Source organism: Spinacia oleracea, chromosome 2 (assembly GCF_020520425.1).
Source record: "Spinacia oleracea cultivar Varoflay chromosome 2, BTI_SOV_V1, whole genome shotgun sequence".
Taxonomy (NCBI): Eukaryota; Viridiplantae; Streptophyta; class Magnoliopsida; order Caryophyllales; family Amaranthaceae; genus Spinacia; species Spinacia oleracea.
This window is the reverse complement of record NC_079488.1, coordinates 99,854,936-99,874,024: the sequence shown is the minus strand read 5'-3', so window position 1 is coordinate 99,874,024 and position 19,089 is coordinate 99,854,936. Positions and strand designations below refer to the sequence as shown.

The 19,089-nt window shown below is 37.1% G+C and overlaps 2 protein-coding genes across 2 annotated transcripts; one reads left to right on the top strand and one right to left on the bottom strand.

The window, feature by feature from the left end:
• The first annotated feature begins 2,920 nt into the window (after positions 1 to 2,920).
• On the top strand, positions 2,921 to 5,989 carry LOC110802836 (peptidyl-prolyl cis-trans isomerase FKBP20-2, chloroplastic). Its single transcript, XM_022008300.2, has 7 exons — positions 2,921 to 3,079; positions 3,840 to 3,936; positions 4,139 to 4,353; positions 4,454 to 4,563; positions 4,934 to 5,042; positions 5,113 to 5,189; positions 5,604 to 5,989. The coding sequence occupies exons 1-7, from the start codon at positions 3,028 to 3,030 to the stop codon at positions 5,721 to 5,723; spliced, it is 780 nt and encodes a 259-aa protein (XP_021863992.1). The 5' UTR covers positions 2,921 to 3,027; the 3' UTR covers positions 5,724 to 5,989.
• Positions 5,990 to 6,265: 276 nt separating this feature from the next.
• On the bottom strand, positions 6,266 to 18,480 carry LOC110802835 (cationic amino acid transporter 9, chloroplastic). Its single transcript, XM_022008299.2, has 8 exons — positions 17,872 to 18,480; positions 8,391 to 8,800; positions 8,089 to 8,265; positions 7,775 to 7,999; positions 7,416 to 7,592; positions 7,090 to 7,326; positions 6,851 to 6,940; positions 6,266 to 6,745 (listed from the first exon to the last, which is right to left on the bottom strand). Exons 1-8 carry the CDS (start codon positions 18,122 to 18,124, stop codon positions 6,596 to 6,598), a joined length of 1,719 nt encoding a protein of 572 aa, XP_021863991.1. The 5' UTR covers positions 18,125 to 18,480; the 3' UTR covers positions 6,266 to 6,595.
• Positions 18,481 to 19,089: the final 609 nt, after the last annotated feature.

The window sequence follows — 19,089 nt, the reverse complement described above, 5'->3', positions numbered from 1 at the left end:
CATCAAATATGGGCCACATGTACGGTCATAATTGTATTTTTATAATATATCAACAACTATATAATATACAGTCAACAGCTCACAATGTACAATAAACTTCTACTGATAATCAATCCACAACTATTAATATACAGTCAACCACTTACCAATAAACAATATTGCATTTTAGTAATCATCAACAATCATAAAATATACAGTCAACAATAAGTTGTATACAATCAACACCGAGTAATATGCAGTCAATAGCTACAAATATACAGTCAACACCTAACATTATACCACCTACAGTTTTCAAGCAAAATATTTACAAAAATGCCATTAATTGGAAAAAATTTCCAGTCACTGAGATTAACTCGGAATTTCTCCTCATAACATTCTAATTTCCAAGTTACTAGTAATTCCAGCCAAAAGGAAAAAAAAACATTCCAAGTTACTCACTCCGTTTCTTTTTGTTTGTTACGTATTCCTTTTAGGGTGTTTTACAATATTTGTTACGTGGGAGAATATTTCCTTTTATAAATGTATTATACTATCATTTTTTGTGCCATCTTTTAATTTTAATTGGTCTAATTTTTACAACTCATTAAATTTCTTTACAATTCCCAAGTATGTTAAGTTAGCAATTTTTGTGCTTTTCCATTATTGATTCATTTTGATAAATAAAACAATCTTATTGGTTGTTGTAATGATTAGTGGATTGAGGTTTTACTTGGGTTACTTTTTTAATAAAAAAAATCTTTATTATACGTTAATAAACGTGCAAAAGTCAAACGTAACAAACAAAAAGAAACGGAGGGAGTACTTTATTTATTTATTTCCGTGAATGAGCCAGAAGTACAAAAAAAAATTACAAAATGGGGGCGGAGGATTTGAGCATGAGACCACATGATTTGTGTAAGATTTGAACCCCTGACCTTGAATTTAAACAATAAAGGTTTTACTACTAAGATATTACTCCCTCTGTTCACGAATATTAGTCCCTTTTGGAATCTTGACACTATTAACAATTGAAGAGAATGTTTTAATTTCTTTCTAATACGTACTTCAAAACATATTCATGTGAGATCTTATTTTGTCCGCCTTAACGTATAGTTTAACATTATCAAATTTTTATACTTCGTGTTTTTTTAACATACGTATTTGGTGATATTTATGTTTAAGTATTGAGTTGAAACTAGTTGAAAAGTCAAAACATGACTAATACTTAAGAACGGAGGGAGTACATGTTTCATGTCATTATTGCAAAATAATAATAATATAACTAAATGTGGATGTTATTAATGTAGTACCCGGGGCATCGCCCGGGCCTAAAAACTAGTTGATATATTAAAAAACGTTGTGAAAAATGTCTATATGTCATGTAGTACTCTCCTTTTTCTCAAGTGTAGATGATAACTCATTCCACCAATTGTGGTTTATCTCTTCATATTAATTTATAAATAAATGTTAACGTGAAATGTAAAAATACTAAATTTTTATGTAACATTTTATGTTTATGGACTAATTTGATAATAATAAAGAAAAATTAAAGTATTAGGACAACCATGAAGAAACATGATGTCGTAAGTCTCATAAGCATCAATTATAGAAACGCCCTGGTGTTTATTAATTTGAAACACTTAGTTCCACTATAAACAAATTATACAAATTGTAAGATGATCTACTTGAAAATTTAATTGGCATGATGAATGACGTAATGTGTCTGTATAGTGGACGGCCTTTATTTTTTTAAATTTTTTTTGTGAAATACATGTATTTTAGTCAAATATTGGGTTCAAGAGAAATCTAAAATTTTAAATATTCAAAGTAGCAAGCGGGGCATCGCCCCGCCCACATACTAGTTATCTATTATACACAAGATCCCAGTCTTAACCACTCAGCCAATACTTAATTGGTAAATTCCAATTTAATATAAGTGATTGGGAGAACATTATTTTCTTCAAAATTGATTAAGGTGGCACGCGGTCTAACCCTATCCCACACACGTAGCCCATAGAGACCTACCCTATAAAATGGCTCGAAATGATCTAGAATCATTAACGCGATTCACTAGCCGTTGTTGTTTTAAAGGTGCATACTAAAGGGAAATCTATACTCAGAATTTAAAAAGGGTAACCATAGATAATTGAATGACACATATCACCCATCTTTCATCCATACATTTATTTTTTATTTCTAATATTTTTCTTTTGTTGTTTGTTATACGAAGTATTTTACAGCTTCAACACCTAATCTACAGTTCCACTCCATCTTCCTCTTTAACACTCAATATTAGTTCATCATTATTTTATTTTTTTTCAACTTTCACCTTTACAATCATATATTCCCACTAAAATCACAAAACCTCAATAAAATCAGCACTTTAAAAGACAACTAGCTAACCACTATATAATTACCCGTTCTTCGAACGGGATTAAAAGCTAGTTGAACATTAATAAATGTGATTTGTGAATAATGCAAATATGAATTTTTCGTAATTAAATCAATAAGAAGAACAAGGCAAAATGAAAAAATGAAAAATTGAATAGAATTTGAGCTTAAATTAATATCTTGAAAGTATAGTTATTACAAAACATGGTCTATACACCCGGGTGCACAATGCTCACTGTGCACCCTGTTTTACAAAGAACATATAGTTCAAATACAAAGAACATATAGCCAATGAACATATAATTCAAATCCATAGAACATATAGTTTAAATATTTCACTAGTACATGTACATTGAAATCGTTCTCAATGTTCATTAGATTTTCAATAAATGTTCAACAGGGTGCACAATGAGCACTGTGCACCCGAGTGTATAATCCAAATTGCTTATTTCAAAATTGCGTATTTATTACCGGTATTAAATAACAATTCTTGATTTGGAAAATTACTCGTAAATAATTAAAACCGAAGGTCACAAAGCCTCAATACCCAAAAGTTGGAGGACCTATTTGAGAAAATGATCTGAAAGAAGATAATAGGAACACACTGCTATCATCAAAATTTCCCCACAATATTTTACATTTTGTTGGTTTTAAGCCATGATTATTTTCTCATCACCTTCTCCCCTTCAATCCAATCAATTATTCTCGTGTAAGTCTCTCTCTCCTCGTCTTTCTCCTTCTCTGTTCAATTTCTCAGTTATTTGGACTTTTATTGCTCTGCATCTTCTAAGTTGTGAGTTATTAAGGGCTGTTTGATTAATCATGTGAAACACGAAATACCAACTATTATTTTCAATTTGTTTCCGCATTTGAAAGATTTTTTCTGCAGCTTACTGAATTGTAGAATACTAGAATGCACCGTTGTTTGGTAAATTAAGTAGTTGCAACTTACAAGCTGATGTTTTTTTTGGTTTTGCTGTATGATTTTGCTTCAATTTAGTGAATTTACTATACCCATTATCTAGTTTCATCTGCTTTTGATTTGAAATATTGTAGTGACCAAAAAGGGGAAGATGAACTTGGTGGAAAAAGTGCGGGGGGCGGGGAGGACCGGGGGTAATTACATTTGTAGTTACTTTTCTGTCCGAAATTGATTGTCACGTTGATAGTGTAATTTGACTGGTAGTGTGGTTACTAGATTCGGATGGAGGTAGTGTATATAAGTATATTACATGGACTCAGATGCAATCAAGTACACAAGCTTGTCACCCGATACCATTCTTGGTAAAAGAAAGAGTATATTATCTGATTCTCTGGCATAAATTGTAATGTACTATCCCAGATTGGAGTAACAGAAGTTTTAGTTGTTAAAGAAATGTAGAGGGTAAAAGGAATTGGTGATTAGTGTACCTCAATCATGTTAGGGGCACACGTTGAGGTTCTCATTGTTATGTGAATTCAACTTGCAGATAATTTGGCATCACATTGTCCTACGCTCAAGTGCTCCTTTTTCTCGAGAAAGCAAATATCACGCTGCCATCCAAGCTGTAGTTTAGAACAAAATAGGTAAGAGGTCAATCAAACTAATGGAAGTTTGGCTTGCATTTTTTGCTGTGTGTTGGTGCTCTTGGACGGATTGTGCCTTTGTTATTGCTGGTGCTCTTGCAAGTTCCAACCACCGTCTTTCAGTCCAGTTAAGAGTCTAAAAGAAAGAAATTGTGTTGCAACTTTATTCCACTTGTTCATTAGTTGCTAATTGGGTATGCAGTGAACAGAATGCCCGTAAAGCACCCTCTGAGGAGAAAACACTGAGGAGAATGATGCTCTTCATGTTAGTCACACCTACTTCTTTTCCAACTTTAAATTCTTATGGGAAGACGAAGAGTAAGAACCCATATGACGAAAGACGCTTGCTGGAGCAGAACAAACGGAGACAAAGAGAAAACAACGCTCCTGAAGACTTTCCAAGTTTTATCAGAGAAGGTTAGCTTTGTACCAACATCTTTCTCTGAAGATATATTTGATTCAGATGTAGACATGTGGCCCATATCTTGTTTCAATATTTCCAGTGTTCATTGTTCAGGCTTTGAGGTTAAGGTGGTTGCATCTGACAGTTATATAAGACGTGATTCGGGACTCATGTACCGAGATTTTGAAGTCGGTGAAGGTGATTACCCAAAGGATGGCCAGCAGGTTTTTCTTTTCTTGTGTCCTGACTCCTGAGGGTTGAATTGTTCCATACGCGTTGTCTCCTTAATTTTTTACGGAGTAATTATTTTTCATAACTTGATAAAATGGAACTTTACTGTTATAAAACAAATTGACATGGAATTAGGACAGTCCAAGTAATCATACTTGGTTTCCCTAACAAATTGACATGGCTGCAGCTTCTGTGTACTCTTACATACATGCGTACTAAGTGAAGTTTCCCTAACAGTGGAAGACACGAAACAGATACTTGGTTTCTGGTTTTCTCTTTTTTACCTGTTGGAGTGGAGGGGTAATTGTATCTCTTGTTGTATCAATCCTGATTCCTGAATACCTCATTTTATGCTTACTGCAGATCATTTTCCAGTACATTGGCTATAATGAGACAGGTCGTCGCATTGATAGCACATACTTGCAGGGTGCTCCTGCCAAGATCAGGTTGGGCACTAAAGCACTGGTGCCAGGTGAGAGAGGTGACAATTTTGGACGCCATGAGATCTAAATTAGTTCTAATAGAGTGATTTTATGCTACAGGATTTGAGGAAGGAATACGTGACATGAAACCTGGTGGTAAAAGAAGAATAATCATTCCTCCAGAACTTGGACCTCCGGTCAGTTCATTGTTGCTTGAAGTTTCTCTTTCTTTATGCACCTTTGTTCTTTCAAATAGTGCATAGATTGAAAAACTAACACTATATTGCAGTGCATCACAATTTCTTTCTATATGAACATGTATAAACTATCCGTTTTAGCAATTTAATATTTTGTACTCGAATTATAATTTTGAGACATGTTATCAACTTGAAAACTGGCGTTGATAGTAAAACAGATTGAAGTAAAATTAGTCTTCTTGTAAAACAGGTTGATATGAGGAATATAAAGAATATGAAATGTACTAGTATCGAAGATGTAGAACTGCAATTTACCATTGATAATCCTTGAGTCAGGACATATATGACTGTTCAGATGCCTTCTATTTTCCTGCTTAACTTTATATTAATAAGGTATCATATGTGAAATCACAGGTTGGACCATCAACTTTCTTCAGTGCCAAACAGTTTGAGGTTTTTGATGTGGAGTTGCTAAACATCAAGGATTGTCAGAGGAGAACCATAGGATTCTATTCCGATGTAGTCTGTGATTAAGTAGGGAGATAAATCCGGTCTGAAGATGCAAGTTCACATTGGATATGAGTCTGCCTTCAGTGATTGGGTTCAACAATTTGATCGTGGCTTGGTCTACTTTCCATGTTAAAGTTTTGCAGCTTGCACCAGATTTTTCTGGGTTAACTTAGAGTTCGTCAACTGCAATAAATCTGAAGGAATTAGATCTAAATCATGTCAGAAAGTGATGTAATAGGTTCTCCCTGTAGTAGTATTTTGGTTTGAGCATTTGAAGTTATTGTTTCTAATGAGCAACACAATCCCAATTTTGCCTTAATTGAAATTTAAAAAAAAAAAAAAAATCCATATGCAAAATTACCCATTCAACCGTTTAATCTCTTATGTTATACGCTTACACCCAATGTTCATTTGAATAGAAAGTGAACAATAAGAATGTTCATTTGGTTGTGCGGTTCAAGTTCATTAATACATTGCCCATATCCATACCTAAAACTGGGGTAATGATAACTGTAATAAATGGTTACTACATGAAACCCACACATAAATTACTGCTAATGCAGGAAGAGAATGAGCACGAGAGAACAATATTAGAAGATGTTGTTTGGAACAAAGATTTATCGGACTAAGTTGTGCAACAGCCTGGGATCTCGAAGCTTTGAGTCAAACAAATACCTCGTGAGAAATCGTTAATTACAAGGGCATGTACAGGCATTTAATACAATAGTTCATCAATATCACAAAATTCAAGCAAAATTACTGAAATAAATGCTGCATAGCCTCTGTCTCTCTGACCAATCAACAGGTAATTCTCCGGTTAGCATACACCAGTATCTGATCGCAAAAAGAATACGATATACTCTATCATGATTCATGTATATGTGCCTTCACAAAATTTACTTTGAATGTGGACTTTCAGGAGATGTCCTATGGTAGACAATTGTTTCATCTGAAATTGGTTTTGCATGAAACTGCCCATAGAAAGCGTATATGCCAAGTGTAATGAGACTAACAACCAAAAATCTCACCCATGCTTCATAATGCAGCTGCAAAACAGGATATTTAACATTATCAAAAATGAAACTTGAGTATATATTTCTTTTATTGTACAAGGTATTTAGAACATGTGATCGAGGCAGAATGCAGCAAACCTGAGCGAACAAGAACATATTGAAAAAAATGCAGAGAGCTGGCAAGAAGGGGACTGCTGGACAGGAAAACCCTGGAGGATTTGAATATACCTGGATAAAGAAATCATAAATGGATTAACATGGAAACTAACAATCTGAGTTCATCAATGCTTCTCTTTAATGGCTGAAATCTTTTGTTGCTAAAGCAAACTAATAGATGAAAGATGAATAAAATAAATAGGATAGTGGAGAATGCGCACTTGACGGACATAAAGAGCCACTAAAGCAGCTAGAGCTATGACCAATGGTATGATCAAGAAGAAGTATGAAGCACCAAAACGATACGTTAATCCAGCTCCAAATCCACAGCAAGCCAACACAACCAGATAAATTACGCCTTCAGCCCATTTAGAGAACCGACTGGTTGATGCTTGACTAGGAGATTTTTCTTCAAACCGGAGAGATAAAACACAGGCTGCCACAACAGAATAGCCTGTCTGAAGAAGAAAAAATTTCAGAATCCGGGCAAATCCAGTAATAAACAAAATGATCAAATATCAAGCTTAACCATGAGATCCTAACATACCAATGTCCCAACTGAAAGAATGTGAGAAAGCACGTGCACGTTGAGTAGTCCTGCCATGACAGAAGCAACAAGACCTACCCAGATTTGAGAATTAACTGGAGTGTGCCGCTTTGGATGTACTTTAGCAAATAATTTAGGTAATAAGCCATCCCTTCCAAGGCCAAGGTATAACCGAGACTGTAAATGAGAGAATTACACTAATAGAATTAGCATACTTGAATGACTAGTAAATTAGTAATATAAGCCATCCCTTCCATTTTTCAGTTTTATAATATTGTGATAGCCGTTTCTGCTATTATGCACTTAAATGAGAAAAATCGGAAGCCAGCAGCATCAACTCATGTAGATCATCTATTCACCTGAACATAGAGTCCGACCAGAAGAGTAGTTGTTAGGCCAGCAACAGCACCAATACTGATCAGAACAGAGACAAATTTCAGGCCTTTGGATGTGAACGCTGAGGCCAATGGAGCATCTTCACCAAGAAGATCGTAAGGAACCATTCCAGTGATCACCAAGCAAACACCAATATATAACCCTATGCAGATGAGAAGGCTTCCAATAATGCCCAATGGCAAATCCCTCTAAAGCATCAGCAGATAAAAAGATTATACAAGGATAAATGAATATTCAAAAAGCGTAAAGCCAGCAATATCATTCTCGTGTGACTTACCTGTGGGTTTTTCGATTCTTCAGCAGAATTGGCAACAGCATCAAATCCAACATAAGCAAAAAATACTACAGTTGCTCCAGTTAAAACTGCACCATAACCATTAGGAGCAAAAGGAGACCAATTCGACACATCAACCTTAAAAGCCCCAGAAACAATGACAACAATCACAATGACTACCTGTATGCAAACAAAATCACACAATTTGTCAATTAAAGTTAGCTTTCGCACTCAACATATCCTAAATTTTTATCAGAACAGAAACCAATCAACAACTGCCAGCAATATCATCAGAAAAATGGTACCTTTGTGACAGTCATGAATGAGTTCACGATTGAAGATTCTCCAACACCACGACATAAAACTAATGTAAGGATGAACAAGAGAATAGGAGCTAACGCATTGAACGAGAAAACTCCTAAGAAATCATCAGTACCATGTCCTATCCAGCTTGGAATATTTCCCTTGATAGAGGGAAACAGTTCTAGTAAAGCAACAGCATAGCTGGCCAAGCTCCTTGCAATACTAGCTGCCCCAATGTGGTAGTCGAGCATCAGTTGTGCAAACACCAAGAAAGCAGTGAGCTCGTTGAAAGCGGAGTATGTATACAGATATGCTCCTCCAACAACAGCAGGGAAACGAGAAGATAGTTCAGCATAACAGAGTGCATTGAGTATACAAGATGCTCCAGCAAGTATGAAGCACAGTGTCACCGCTGCATTGAAAACGAACATCAGGTAAGATTCTGGTTCTAAAAGAAATCTGTGACTGTTTTCAAACAATATCATTCTGAAAATTTCATGCTGTATATGAAAGGTAGGTGAGAATATCTGTTATTCTGTCAATGTTGCTTGAAGAATAGCAAATTTGTTATGCTAATCCTTTTGTACCCTCACAAATAAGCACAAAAACATGTGAATGATTCAGAACCCCAAGAGGCCAAGACATTAATTAAAATGCTCAAAGAAAAAAGTAATTATCAGTCAACCTTGCACCTTCCTTTAAGGGAGAAGGAAAACAATGAATGCAACATAATTAAGTCAGTAGTAATACTCAGTATAACAGACATTAGATAGTTTGTTCCATAACATAAGGTTGTAAAGAAAGATATTAAAAGATATAGCAGGCAAACACTCAAGCAGCAATGCCAATCTTTCAACCAACATGATATAAATATTGATTGTATGGCAAGCTGTTTTTTAAATTTATTATATTGAAAGGCATTAAAAATATGAGGGACGGCCTCAATGTTCATTATAAATGTTAATATTACAAGCCCTTATTTCAGTTTTATCTTGGTGCATATCAAACGCAGTTTAAAAGAATAGGCTTACTTAAGCGTGTTATCAAGACATTCAAGAGTTTCTGACAATGCTGTCTTCTGATCAACATCAACCCCCTCTTCCACTCATGCCCATCAACAAAACCGCAAAGTGATCCAACTTCGAGACAAACTCACCAAGATTTCAGTTTTCTATTAATTCCCTAAGCAGTTAGCACTTTACCTAACAGGATGTGACCATCAAATTTACCAACCCAAAATTGCTTCAACAGATTCTTTTGAAGCCTCCAACCTTGCTATGAACCACCTCGCAACAACTCACATAGAGAAAATAATTACTACTTCACTAGAATTAACTTGTCATGGGCCCTCATGGCTATAGACTCTTCAGGTGCCTAACTACTGCAGTCTGCTCCTCCCAAAAAATCACAGGCAAATCCCAAGGCAGTTAATGGCGATGCCAACATTCTTCTTTTTGCTGGCATCCCTTACCCTGTATGTCTTTTAATTATTGCACTATCGGGAAAGATAAACTCCTATCAATCTTACTTTCCACTGAATCTCCGTGAACATGTCATCAAATAAAGCCCTTTTATCTAAGCAACTAGATTAGGTCCCATGCACGCATGGATATTATAAAATTATAATTTGACCATTTTTTTATAAAATATTTGAGTAACAAAGAATTGTTCGAAAATAAAGTAGTATGGAGTACAAAAGATTTTGACACATTTTCAAAAAAATCAATACAGTTTTAGTCAAATATATTGAATCTTTTCAAAAAAAAAATATTGAAACAAATAAATGAATAAAAAACGAAGTTTTGGTTGGAAAAAGTGTCATTCCTAGTGTCTGTTTTAGTATAATGTAATAGAAACCATTCACCCAATTGTTGATGACACGGCTAAGGGTATATTTGAGGATGTGAAGACAAACGTAAAAACACGCGCAAGAGTGTTGGAGGATATCCCCATTATGATTGGGTTTTAACCAAAGGTATGCACTAAGTCCTTTCCTCTTTGCAAAGTTACGCAAGAGTGACAAGATCTGCTCAACTTTAGGTGTCATGGTGTATAGTGTTTGATATTATATTCATCATTGGCTTCATTTCTACAACAAACATAACAGAATTATTGCAAGTATAACAGTATTACCCATAGAGAAGACTAATGTCTGGGAGAGGGCTTTCCACTCTTGCAGATGAGAGAGGTTTTGCAGAATAGTGATTTTAGGATCCTCATGGAGAATGGGAAAGGCTTTCTTCCAAACTGTGGGAGGCTAGATACTGTAGTGACAACACTTGACTACAAATGGATCATAAGCATTTCCTGTACTAATCCCTGTTTATGCCCCTGTCCCCATCTCCATGCAACCTAGGGTTGTACATTCGACCTCTCTGAAAGAGAAGAATCTTTTTGGGCTTCAATTGGGACATTGGCTATTCTTGTTTCCATCCAACTGCATAAAATTGACTCGCACAGTTTGAGAATACTGTTTCTTAAACTGACTTCTCATTATGCGTCCATCGAGATAGGTAATTGGAATGTGTCTACATCACTGGCATAGTGTAATAAAAGACAATCTCTTTTTCCTGACAAGCTTTTCTTAGTCAGAGGAGGCAACTGTTAGGGAAGAACGAGAGTTTATAGAAGCTGAAAAAGACTCATTTTGTTTCCTTGGGGGTAGATGAGTGATATCAAAGATATTGTGGGCACATGAAACCACTGAGTGGATTTCTCTGCATCCAAGAGCAGACTAGTTCTTCTTGCCTTCTCCGAACACTCAGACTATCTGATTCCCGTTCTTAACATTTGGTGGATCCCCCTTCCCCTATTATACAATAATTGTCTCTGTGGAGAGTCTTAACATTACTTCCTCATATTTCCACACAAAAAGAACAAACCTTCTCAACTCGAAGAAGTTCTAAAGTTTTAAGTGTACAGGTGAATTGAGATTTAGAGAAATAGCAAGATCCCAAAATGAGATACAAAAACTCGGTTACTTCATATCTATCCAATGTGTTAGATAATGCCTTGAATCGGTCAAGCCCCTTACTGCAACGCCCCAGCACGGAAATCTCGCTGCCGGTCAGCGAGTCGGGGTCTGGGGGCGACGCCCCTGGTTTAGGGGTTCGGGGACGCAACGTGGTCCCCGATGGGGGTTCGGAGGCAACGCCCCCAAACTTTACGGTATCTTTTATTCTGGACTAGGGCTATCTGTTTTGGGCCTATTTTCTGGGCTTTCCTGCATCTGTCTAGAGAGTACTATATAAACTCTCTAGGTCATAACCTAGTTGTATTCTGTAATCTGTACTCCTCAAGATCAATAAAACTTTCCTCCCCTCTGCATGTGGACGTAGCTAACACATTGTTAGTGAACCATGTTAAATCTCAGCGTTCTTTAATTACGTTATTTCATCTTTCTTTACATCCGTTATAACAAACCGGTATCAGAACCGGATCTGTTCTAGGGTTTGAAAATTTCGTTGAGAAAGATGTCTCGTATTAACGTGAAGGTCGAGAAATTTACCGGGAGTAATAGTTTCAGTTTATGGCGAATCAAGATGCGAGCCTTAGTGAAACAACAAGGGTTGTGGGCGCCGCTTGCTTGGAAGTCGGCATATCCAATCACCGATGAGATGGCCGTTCTGGAGGAGAAGGCACGCTCGACGATTTTGTTGTGTCTTGCTGATGATATCATCACCGAGGTCTCGGAGGAGGAAACCGCGCAAGGTCTGTGGGTTAAGCTCGAGAGTCTGTATATGACAAAGTCCTTAACCAATAAGTTGCTTCTGAAGCAACGTCTGTCTAGTCTGCGAATGCAGGAAGGTATGCCTCTCCGAGATCACTTAGATCAATTAAACACAATTTTATTAGAATTGCGTAATATTGATGTTAAAATTGAAGATGAGGATGCTGCTTTAATTCTGTTAGTTTCTTTACCATTATCGTATGAAAATCTCGTGCAATCGTTTATTGTTGGTAGAGATACTATTTCTCTAGATGAGGTTAGATCGTCCCTCCATACTAGAGAGCTGCGCCATAGGGCGACTGGTACAGGTACAGAAAAAGCTGCTGGGTTAGTAACCAGTGGGAATTATGGGCATGGAAATTCGGGGAAGAAGAAATTCAAGAAACCATTTTCTAAGGGTCTTAAACCTAATGATGTCCGTAATTATTGTCCCAAGAAGAAGAGACAACAGGATAAATCGCCAGGTACCGCTGCGGTAGCTGATACCAATTCTGAAGAGGATATTTCCCTAGTTGCTGATGAGCACACGCATCACAATGATGTGTGGATCCTTGATTCTGGAGCGTCTTACCATATACGTCCGCGCAGGGAGTGGTTTACAACCTACGAGCAAGTAGACGGTGGCAATATTTCTATGGCTAATAGTTATGTTTGTAAGGCGGTTGGAGTAGGCTCTATTAAAATTCGGACACATGATGGTAAATTCTGCACATTGAATGATGTTAGGCATGTTCCACTTATGGCAAAGAATCTGATATCTTTGAGTATGTTAGACAACAAGGGTTTCAGTTTTCAAGGTGAAGGTGGAGTTTTACATGTCTGCAAGGGTTCGAATGTGGTTCTGAAAGGTGTAAAACGTGGTACCTTGTATTTTTTTCAAGGCTCTACGTTACCAGGTTCTGTTGATGTTGCATCCTCGGAGATTGATAAGAAAAACATGACCAAGTTATGGCATATGAGGCTTGGTCACATGGGTGCAAGAGGGATGCAAATTTTGTCAAAGGTGGATCTTCTTTGTGGTCACAAGGTCACGGATCTTGAATTCTGTGAACATTGTATTTTTGGGAAGCTACATCGCAGCAAGTTTCCTAAAGCTATACATAGAACAAAAGGCACACTTGATTACATCCCTTCTGATTGTTGGGGTCCTTCCCGGGTGGAGTCTTTAGGGGGTCATAGATATTTTGTGTCAATGATTGATGATTTCTCAAGGATGACTTGGGTGTTCATTATGAAGCAAAAAAGTGAAGCCTTTAAGAATTTCAGGCAGTGGAAGGCATTAGTGGAGAATCAAACAGGGAAGAAGATCAAAAGGCTGCGAACTGATAACGGTCTGGAATTTTGCTGGTCTGAATTCGATGAGTTCTGCAAGAATGAAGAGATTGCAAGGCATCATACAGTCAGGGATACACCACAACAGAATGGTGTAGCAGAACGTATGAATCAGACACTTCTGGAGAGAGCTAGATGCATGCTTTCTAATGCTGGACTAACTAGAAGATTCTGGGCAGAAGCGGTTAGTACAGCATGTTATCTGATAAATCGTGGACCTCACAGGTATACATCTCAAAACTCCTATTGAGGTGTGGTCTGGTAATCACGTTGATTACTCTAGTTTAAGAGCTTTTGGTTGTACTGTTTATTATCATGTAAATGAGGGTAAATTACAACCACAAGCTAAAAAGGGAGTATTTGTAGGTTATGGGGATGGGGTTAAAGGGTATAGAATCTGGTCTCCATCTGAAAAGAGGGTTATACTAAGTAGTCTTTGATGAAAATTATATGTTTAACCTTACTATGAAGTTTATTATTGTGTCAGAAAATGGTAGTGTTGAGAAACAGGTGGAGCATCAAGTCACTCTAGATGAGAGTGGCCCACAACAACCACAGTCAGAATCAGAACCATCAGGTTCTTCATTACCAGTAGCGAATCAACACAGTTTGGCTCTTGATCGATCAAAGAGAGCTAATTATGGGATGCCTCCCAAGAGATATGGTTTTGAAGATATGGTGGCCTATGCACTACAGGTTGCTGAAGAGGTGGATCCTGACTCTGATGAGTCATCCACCTACAAAGAAGTAGTTACATGTACTAAGTCTACCCAAAGGCTTGCTGCAATGGGAGATGAGATGGAGTCACTTCATAAGAATCAGACTTGGGAATTAACCAAGAGACCTCGAGACAGAAAGATCGTCACTTGTAAATGGGTCTACAAGAAGAAAGAGGGAGAAACATTTGTTGAGGGTATCAAGTATAAAGTTCGAGTAGTAGCTAGAGGGTTCACTCAGAGAGAGGGAGTAGACTACAATGAGATTTTTTCACCAGTGGTCAGACACACTTTCATCAGGGTGCTACTAGCAATAGTTGCACATCAAGATCTAGAGCTTGAACAACTAGATGTGAAGACAGCCTTTCTGCATGGAGAGTTGGAAGAGGAGATATACATGACTCAGCCAGATGGTTTTCAGGTTCCGGGTAAGGAAGATTATGTTTGCAAGTTGAAGAAGTCCTTGTATGGACTAAAGCAGTCTCCGAGGCAGTGGTATAAGAGATTCGACAGCTATATGATAGAGATTGGCTACACCAGGAGTCCGTATGATTGTTGTGTTTACTATAGCAGACAGCAAATGGTTCATTGATTTATCTGGTCCTGTATGTAGATGATATGTTGTTAGCTGCAGAGAACAAGTCTGATGTTCAGACGTTGAAAGATCTCCTTAATGTTGAGTTTGAGATGAAAGATTTCGGTGCGGCTCGGAAAATTCTGGGGATGGAGATTTATAGGGATAGAAGCAAAAAGAAGCTCTTCTTATCACATAAGGGATATATTCAGAAGATTTTGTCAAGATTTGGAGTGTCTACAGCAAAGCCAATAGATACTCCTAGTGCTGCAAATGCACATCTGTCTGTTGCTTTTGCACCTAAGTCTGTTGAGGAGAAGGAGTACATGTCTCGAGTTCCCTATGCTAGTGCAGTAGGAAGCTTGATGTATGCAATGGTCTGCACTAGACCTGATTTGGCACAGTCTGTTAGTGTTGTTAGTAGGTTTATGGGTGAACCTGGAAAGGAGCATTGGCAAGCTGTGAAGAGGATTTTTCGGTACCTAAAAGGTACATCTAATGTTTGTCTCATTTATGGAGGTGATATAGAGTGTTTGGTGACAGGGTTTTTAGACTCTGATTATGCTGGAGATGTTGACGGTAGAAGATTTATTACTGGTTATGCTTTCACTCTTTGTGGTTCAGTTGTCAGTTGGAAAGCTACTTTGCAACCTACGGTGACTTTGTCTACTACAGAAGCAGAGTACATGGCATTGACAGAAGCAGCAAAAAAGGGAATATGGTTGAAAGGGTTGGTCAGTGATTTGGGTCTACATCATGATCAGGCTATAGTGTACTGTGACAGTCTCAGTGCAATCTGCTTAGCTAAGAATCAAGTCCATCACGAGAGGACTAAGCCATTCGATGTAAGGTATCATTTTCTGAGAAGTGAGAAGAGAATTAAGGTGAACAAAATGGGTACTGCTGATAACCCAGCCGATATGTTCACCAAGCCGGTTCCACATAGCAAGTTTCAACATTGTTTGAACTTGATAAATGTTAGGAGTTGTTGATTGCCCTTTTGAGGGCAAAATCTGAGGCAGAGGAGTTTCTGGTACATCTGGCATTATAATGGTGCATCTGGTACTTGTTATCTGTGAGAGGATTCAAGTCAAGGTGGAGATTTGTTAGATAATGCCTTAAATCAGTCAAGCCCCTTCCTGCAACGCCCCAGCACGGGGATCTCGCTGTCGGTCAGCGAGTCGGGGTCCAGGGGCGTCGGGGTTCGGGGACGCAACGTGGTCCCCGATGGGGGTTCGGGGACAACGCCCCTGTTGCCCCCGAACTTTACGTTATCTGTTAATCTGGACTAGGGTTATCGGTTTTGGGCCTATTTTCTGGGCTTTTCCGCATCTATCTAGAGAGTACTATATAAACTCTGTAGGTCATAACCTAGTTGTATTCTGTAATCTGTACTCCTCAAGATCAATCAAACTTTCCTCCCCTCTGCATATAGACGTAGCTAACACATTGTTAGTGAACCACGTTAAATCTCTGCGTTCTTTAATTACGTTATTTAATATTTTTTACATCCGTTATAACATAATGCATAATAATATTTCCCCTTCTTATACAATGAATTGCCTTGAGCTTATAAATATTTATTTCACTTAGCAACTTCATTAGACATTCAAGACCACTAACTTTGAAAACGATGTCTTTGTTATTCTCATCCTAATCACCATGATTAAATTTCATTAAGATTGGCTGGGAGATTAACACATCCCGTTCTTAACGCCACTCTAGAACCCAGATCATTCACAAAAGTCAAAGCCTTCTTCTGAGATCCACAACCACAAGAGACCTCAGGATAAACAATAGATAGCAGTAAGAAGCATAAATACACCTAAAACACAATTAGTAGAAGGTACACCCGGTTGCGTGTAGCTCTACACGCAACCGGGTCAAAACTACGTCGTTTTGATAGTTTTTTACCAAAAAAAATATATAAAAAAAATTAATAACACAAAAATACTTTTCGGATATTTTGGTATCTTTTGGCAGTTATATTAGGATAGAATTTTTAAATTTAAAAAACTGCCAAATAAAAAGTCAATAGAAAAGGAAAAAGATTTAGAGCATCAATTAGAATCCTCGTTGATGTCGTCAAAAGGGGAAAACCAAAATAAAGAACATCTTCATCTCCAAAAATCGCAAATTAGGTGACACAGTTGCTCAAATTCGTAAATTTCGTATGGGTTAATCTTCATTTATTCAAGTAAGTGTGTATTGATGTTCTTTTCATGTGCAATTTAATTGTTAATTTCATTTATTTTGACAGTTTTTCATAACTTTATCTATTATTAATTGGAATTTCATGGGTTTTCTTTACACCCAAGAACAGACGTGCATCTTAATCAATGGCAGACGTAGTGTTTATCAACAAGTAATTAGAATTTGTTCTATTTTGTGTTGATTTCCTTTTCCAATTGAACATGTGTTTTTCTCCCTAGTTATGTGCTTGTAGTTGTAAATATGTACTTTTATGTGAAGTAATGTTTTTTTGGTCATAGTTATGTGCTTGTAGTTGTAAATATGTACTGTTATGTGAAGTAAAATGTACTTTTATATATAGTAATGTGTTTTTGGTCTTAGTTATGTGCTTTTGGTTAAATGTTTTTTTTTTGTCCTATCATATACTTTTACACCTTCAATGTATTTTTGTTTTACGATTTTATTTATTTATTTATTTATTTTGGCAAAAAATATTAAAACGACGTAGTTTTAACCCGGTTACGTGTAGAGCTACACGCAACCGGGTGCACCTAATAATTTGCGCCTAAAACAGGTTGGAGACAGAGGGAATTGAGTCCCACCGGTGATTACACGGCTACCGGGGCCAGGATTTCGAACCTGTCCAGCGACAGGCAAGCCATGGTGCTAGTCTAAGTTGTCCCAAGGAATAACATGTCACAAATTGTCAATTTGGTCATGCTACCAAAAATATACTTTTGTTTCTACAAATTACGGAGTAATCAACACAGCAATATCACCAACAATAAACCAACCCCAGTTCAGTTAAGCAAATAATTGAAAAATAAGCATGACCCACTTGAGAAAAACTCAAAATAATCACCTGGAAAAACAAATTTAACTACAATATGCACCAAAGTAAAACCAAAAAAAATAAAAAACCTAAAGTTGGTTTATACCTGGACCAACATCACGAGCAACAGTGCCAGTAACAACGAAAATTCCGGCGCCAATCGAAGCACCAACCCCAATTAGAACGAGCTCCAATAATCCCAACCGTCGAACAAGACCGTCGCCGGAATTTGTATGCACGTCGGAAGAATTTGGCGCGAGGGGTTTACTCCGGCGAGCTGATTCCCAGAAATGCGAAAACCAATTGGAGGAAGAGGATGATGAAGCGCCATTGCTCTTCTTCTCCCTACCAAAATCCATCAATGTTGTTAAATCAATACCCAAAAAGTTTCTGGGAATTTTACTTTAAAGGCGGCTGAAATGAACTAGTAGGAGTTTGAAAATTGCGCGAATTGCATACTGAAAATAAGGAGAGAGAAATTGGGGATTGGTTGATTTAGGAGTTGATTAATGGGATCATTGGGCAATTGCGGAATTAGAGATTGGATTAAGAAAGATGATGAAGTTTGTTGAATCTGGACACTAATCCAATCAATGTGGCTATGAAACACCCAATCAAACTGGGAAGATTTTCTAAACTTTGGTTTCAATTATTGATGGTAAGTCGGTAACTACTGCCACTAGCGATTTCTAAGGCTTTGTTTGGTCGAGGGGATTTGGAAAGAAAAGATACGGAATGGTTTTATTATTTTCTCATACTCCCTCCGTCCCATAATTATCTTCCTGTTTGACTAAAAACACGAATTTTAAGAAAAGTGAAATATAGTACATGAAAAAGTGGAATAAAATACAAATTATGATTGAGTTGTATGGAAATGTGAATAAAGTACATGTGAAAGAGAATATAGTACATGGGAAAAGTGGAATATAGTACATGGGTGGGGTTTTCAATTCAATTTTAATTAATATAGTACATGAGCCAAAATTAGAAACATGAAGATAATTTTGGGACGCTCGTTTAGGAAAGCAGGAAGATAATTTTGGGACGGAGGGAGTATTTGGTTAGATAAATTATACGGGATTTGATGGGAAAGGAAAGTAAATGAGAGAAAAGATTCTTACTAGAAATTTCAGTTTCCTTTTCTACCGAGGGATTTGAGAAGAAAGAGAAAATTAAAAGCTGTCATTTATATTTCTTTTCTTCTCTCTTCATTTCTTTCCATTAAACCAAACACAAGAAAATAAAATCTCTTTCCATCCCTTTTTTTTTTTTTCCCTTCCTTTCTTTTCTCTTCCTTTCCTTTACTAATAATGAACCAAATAGG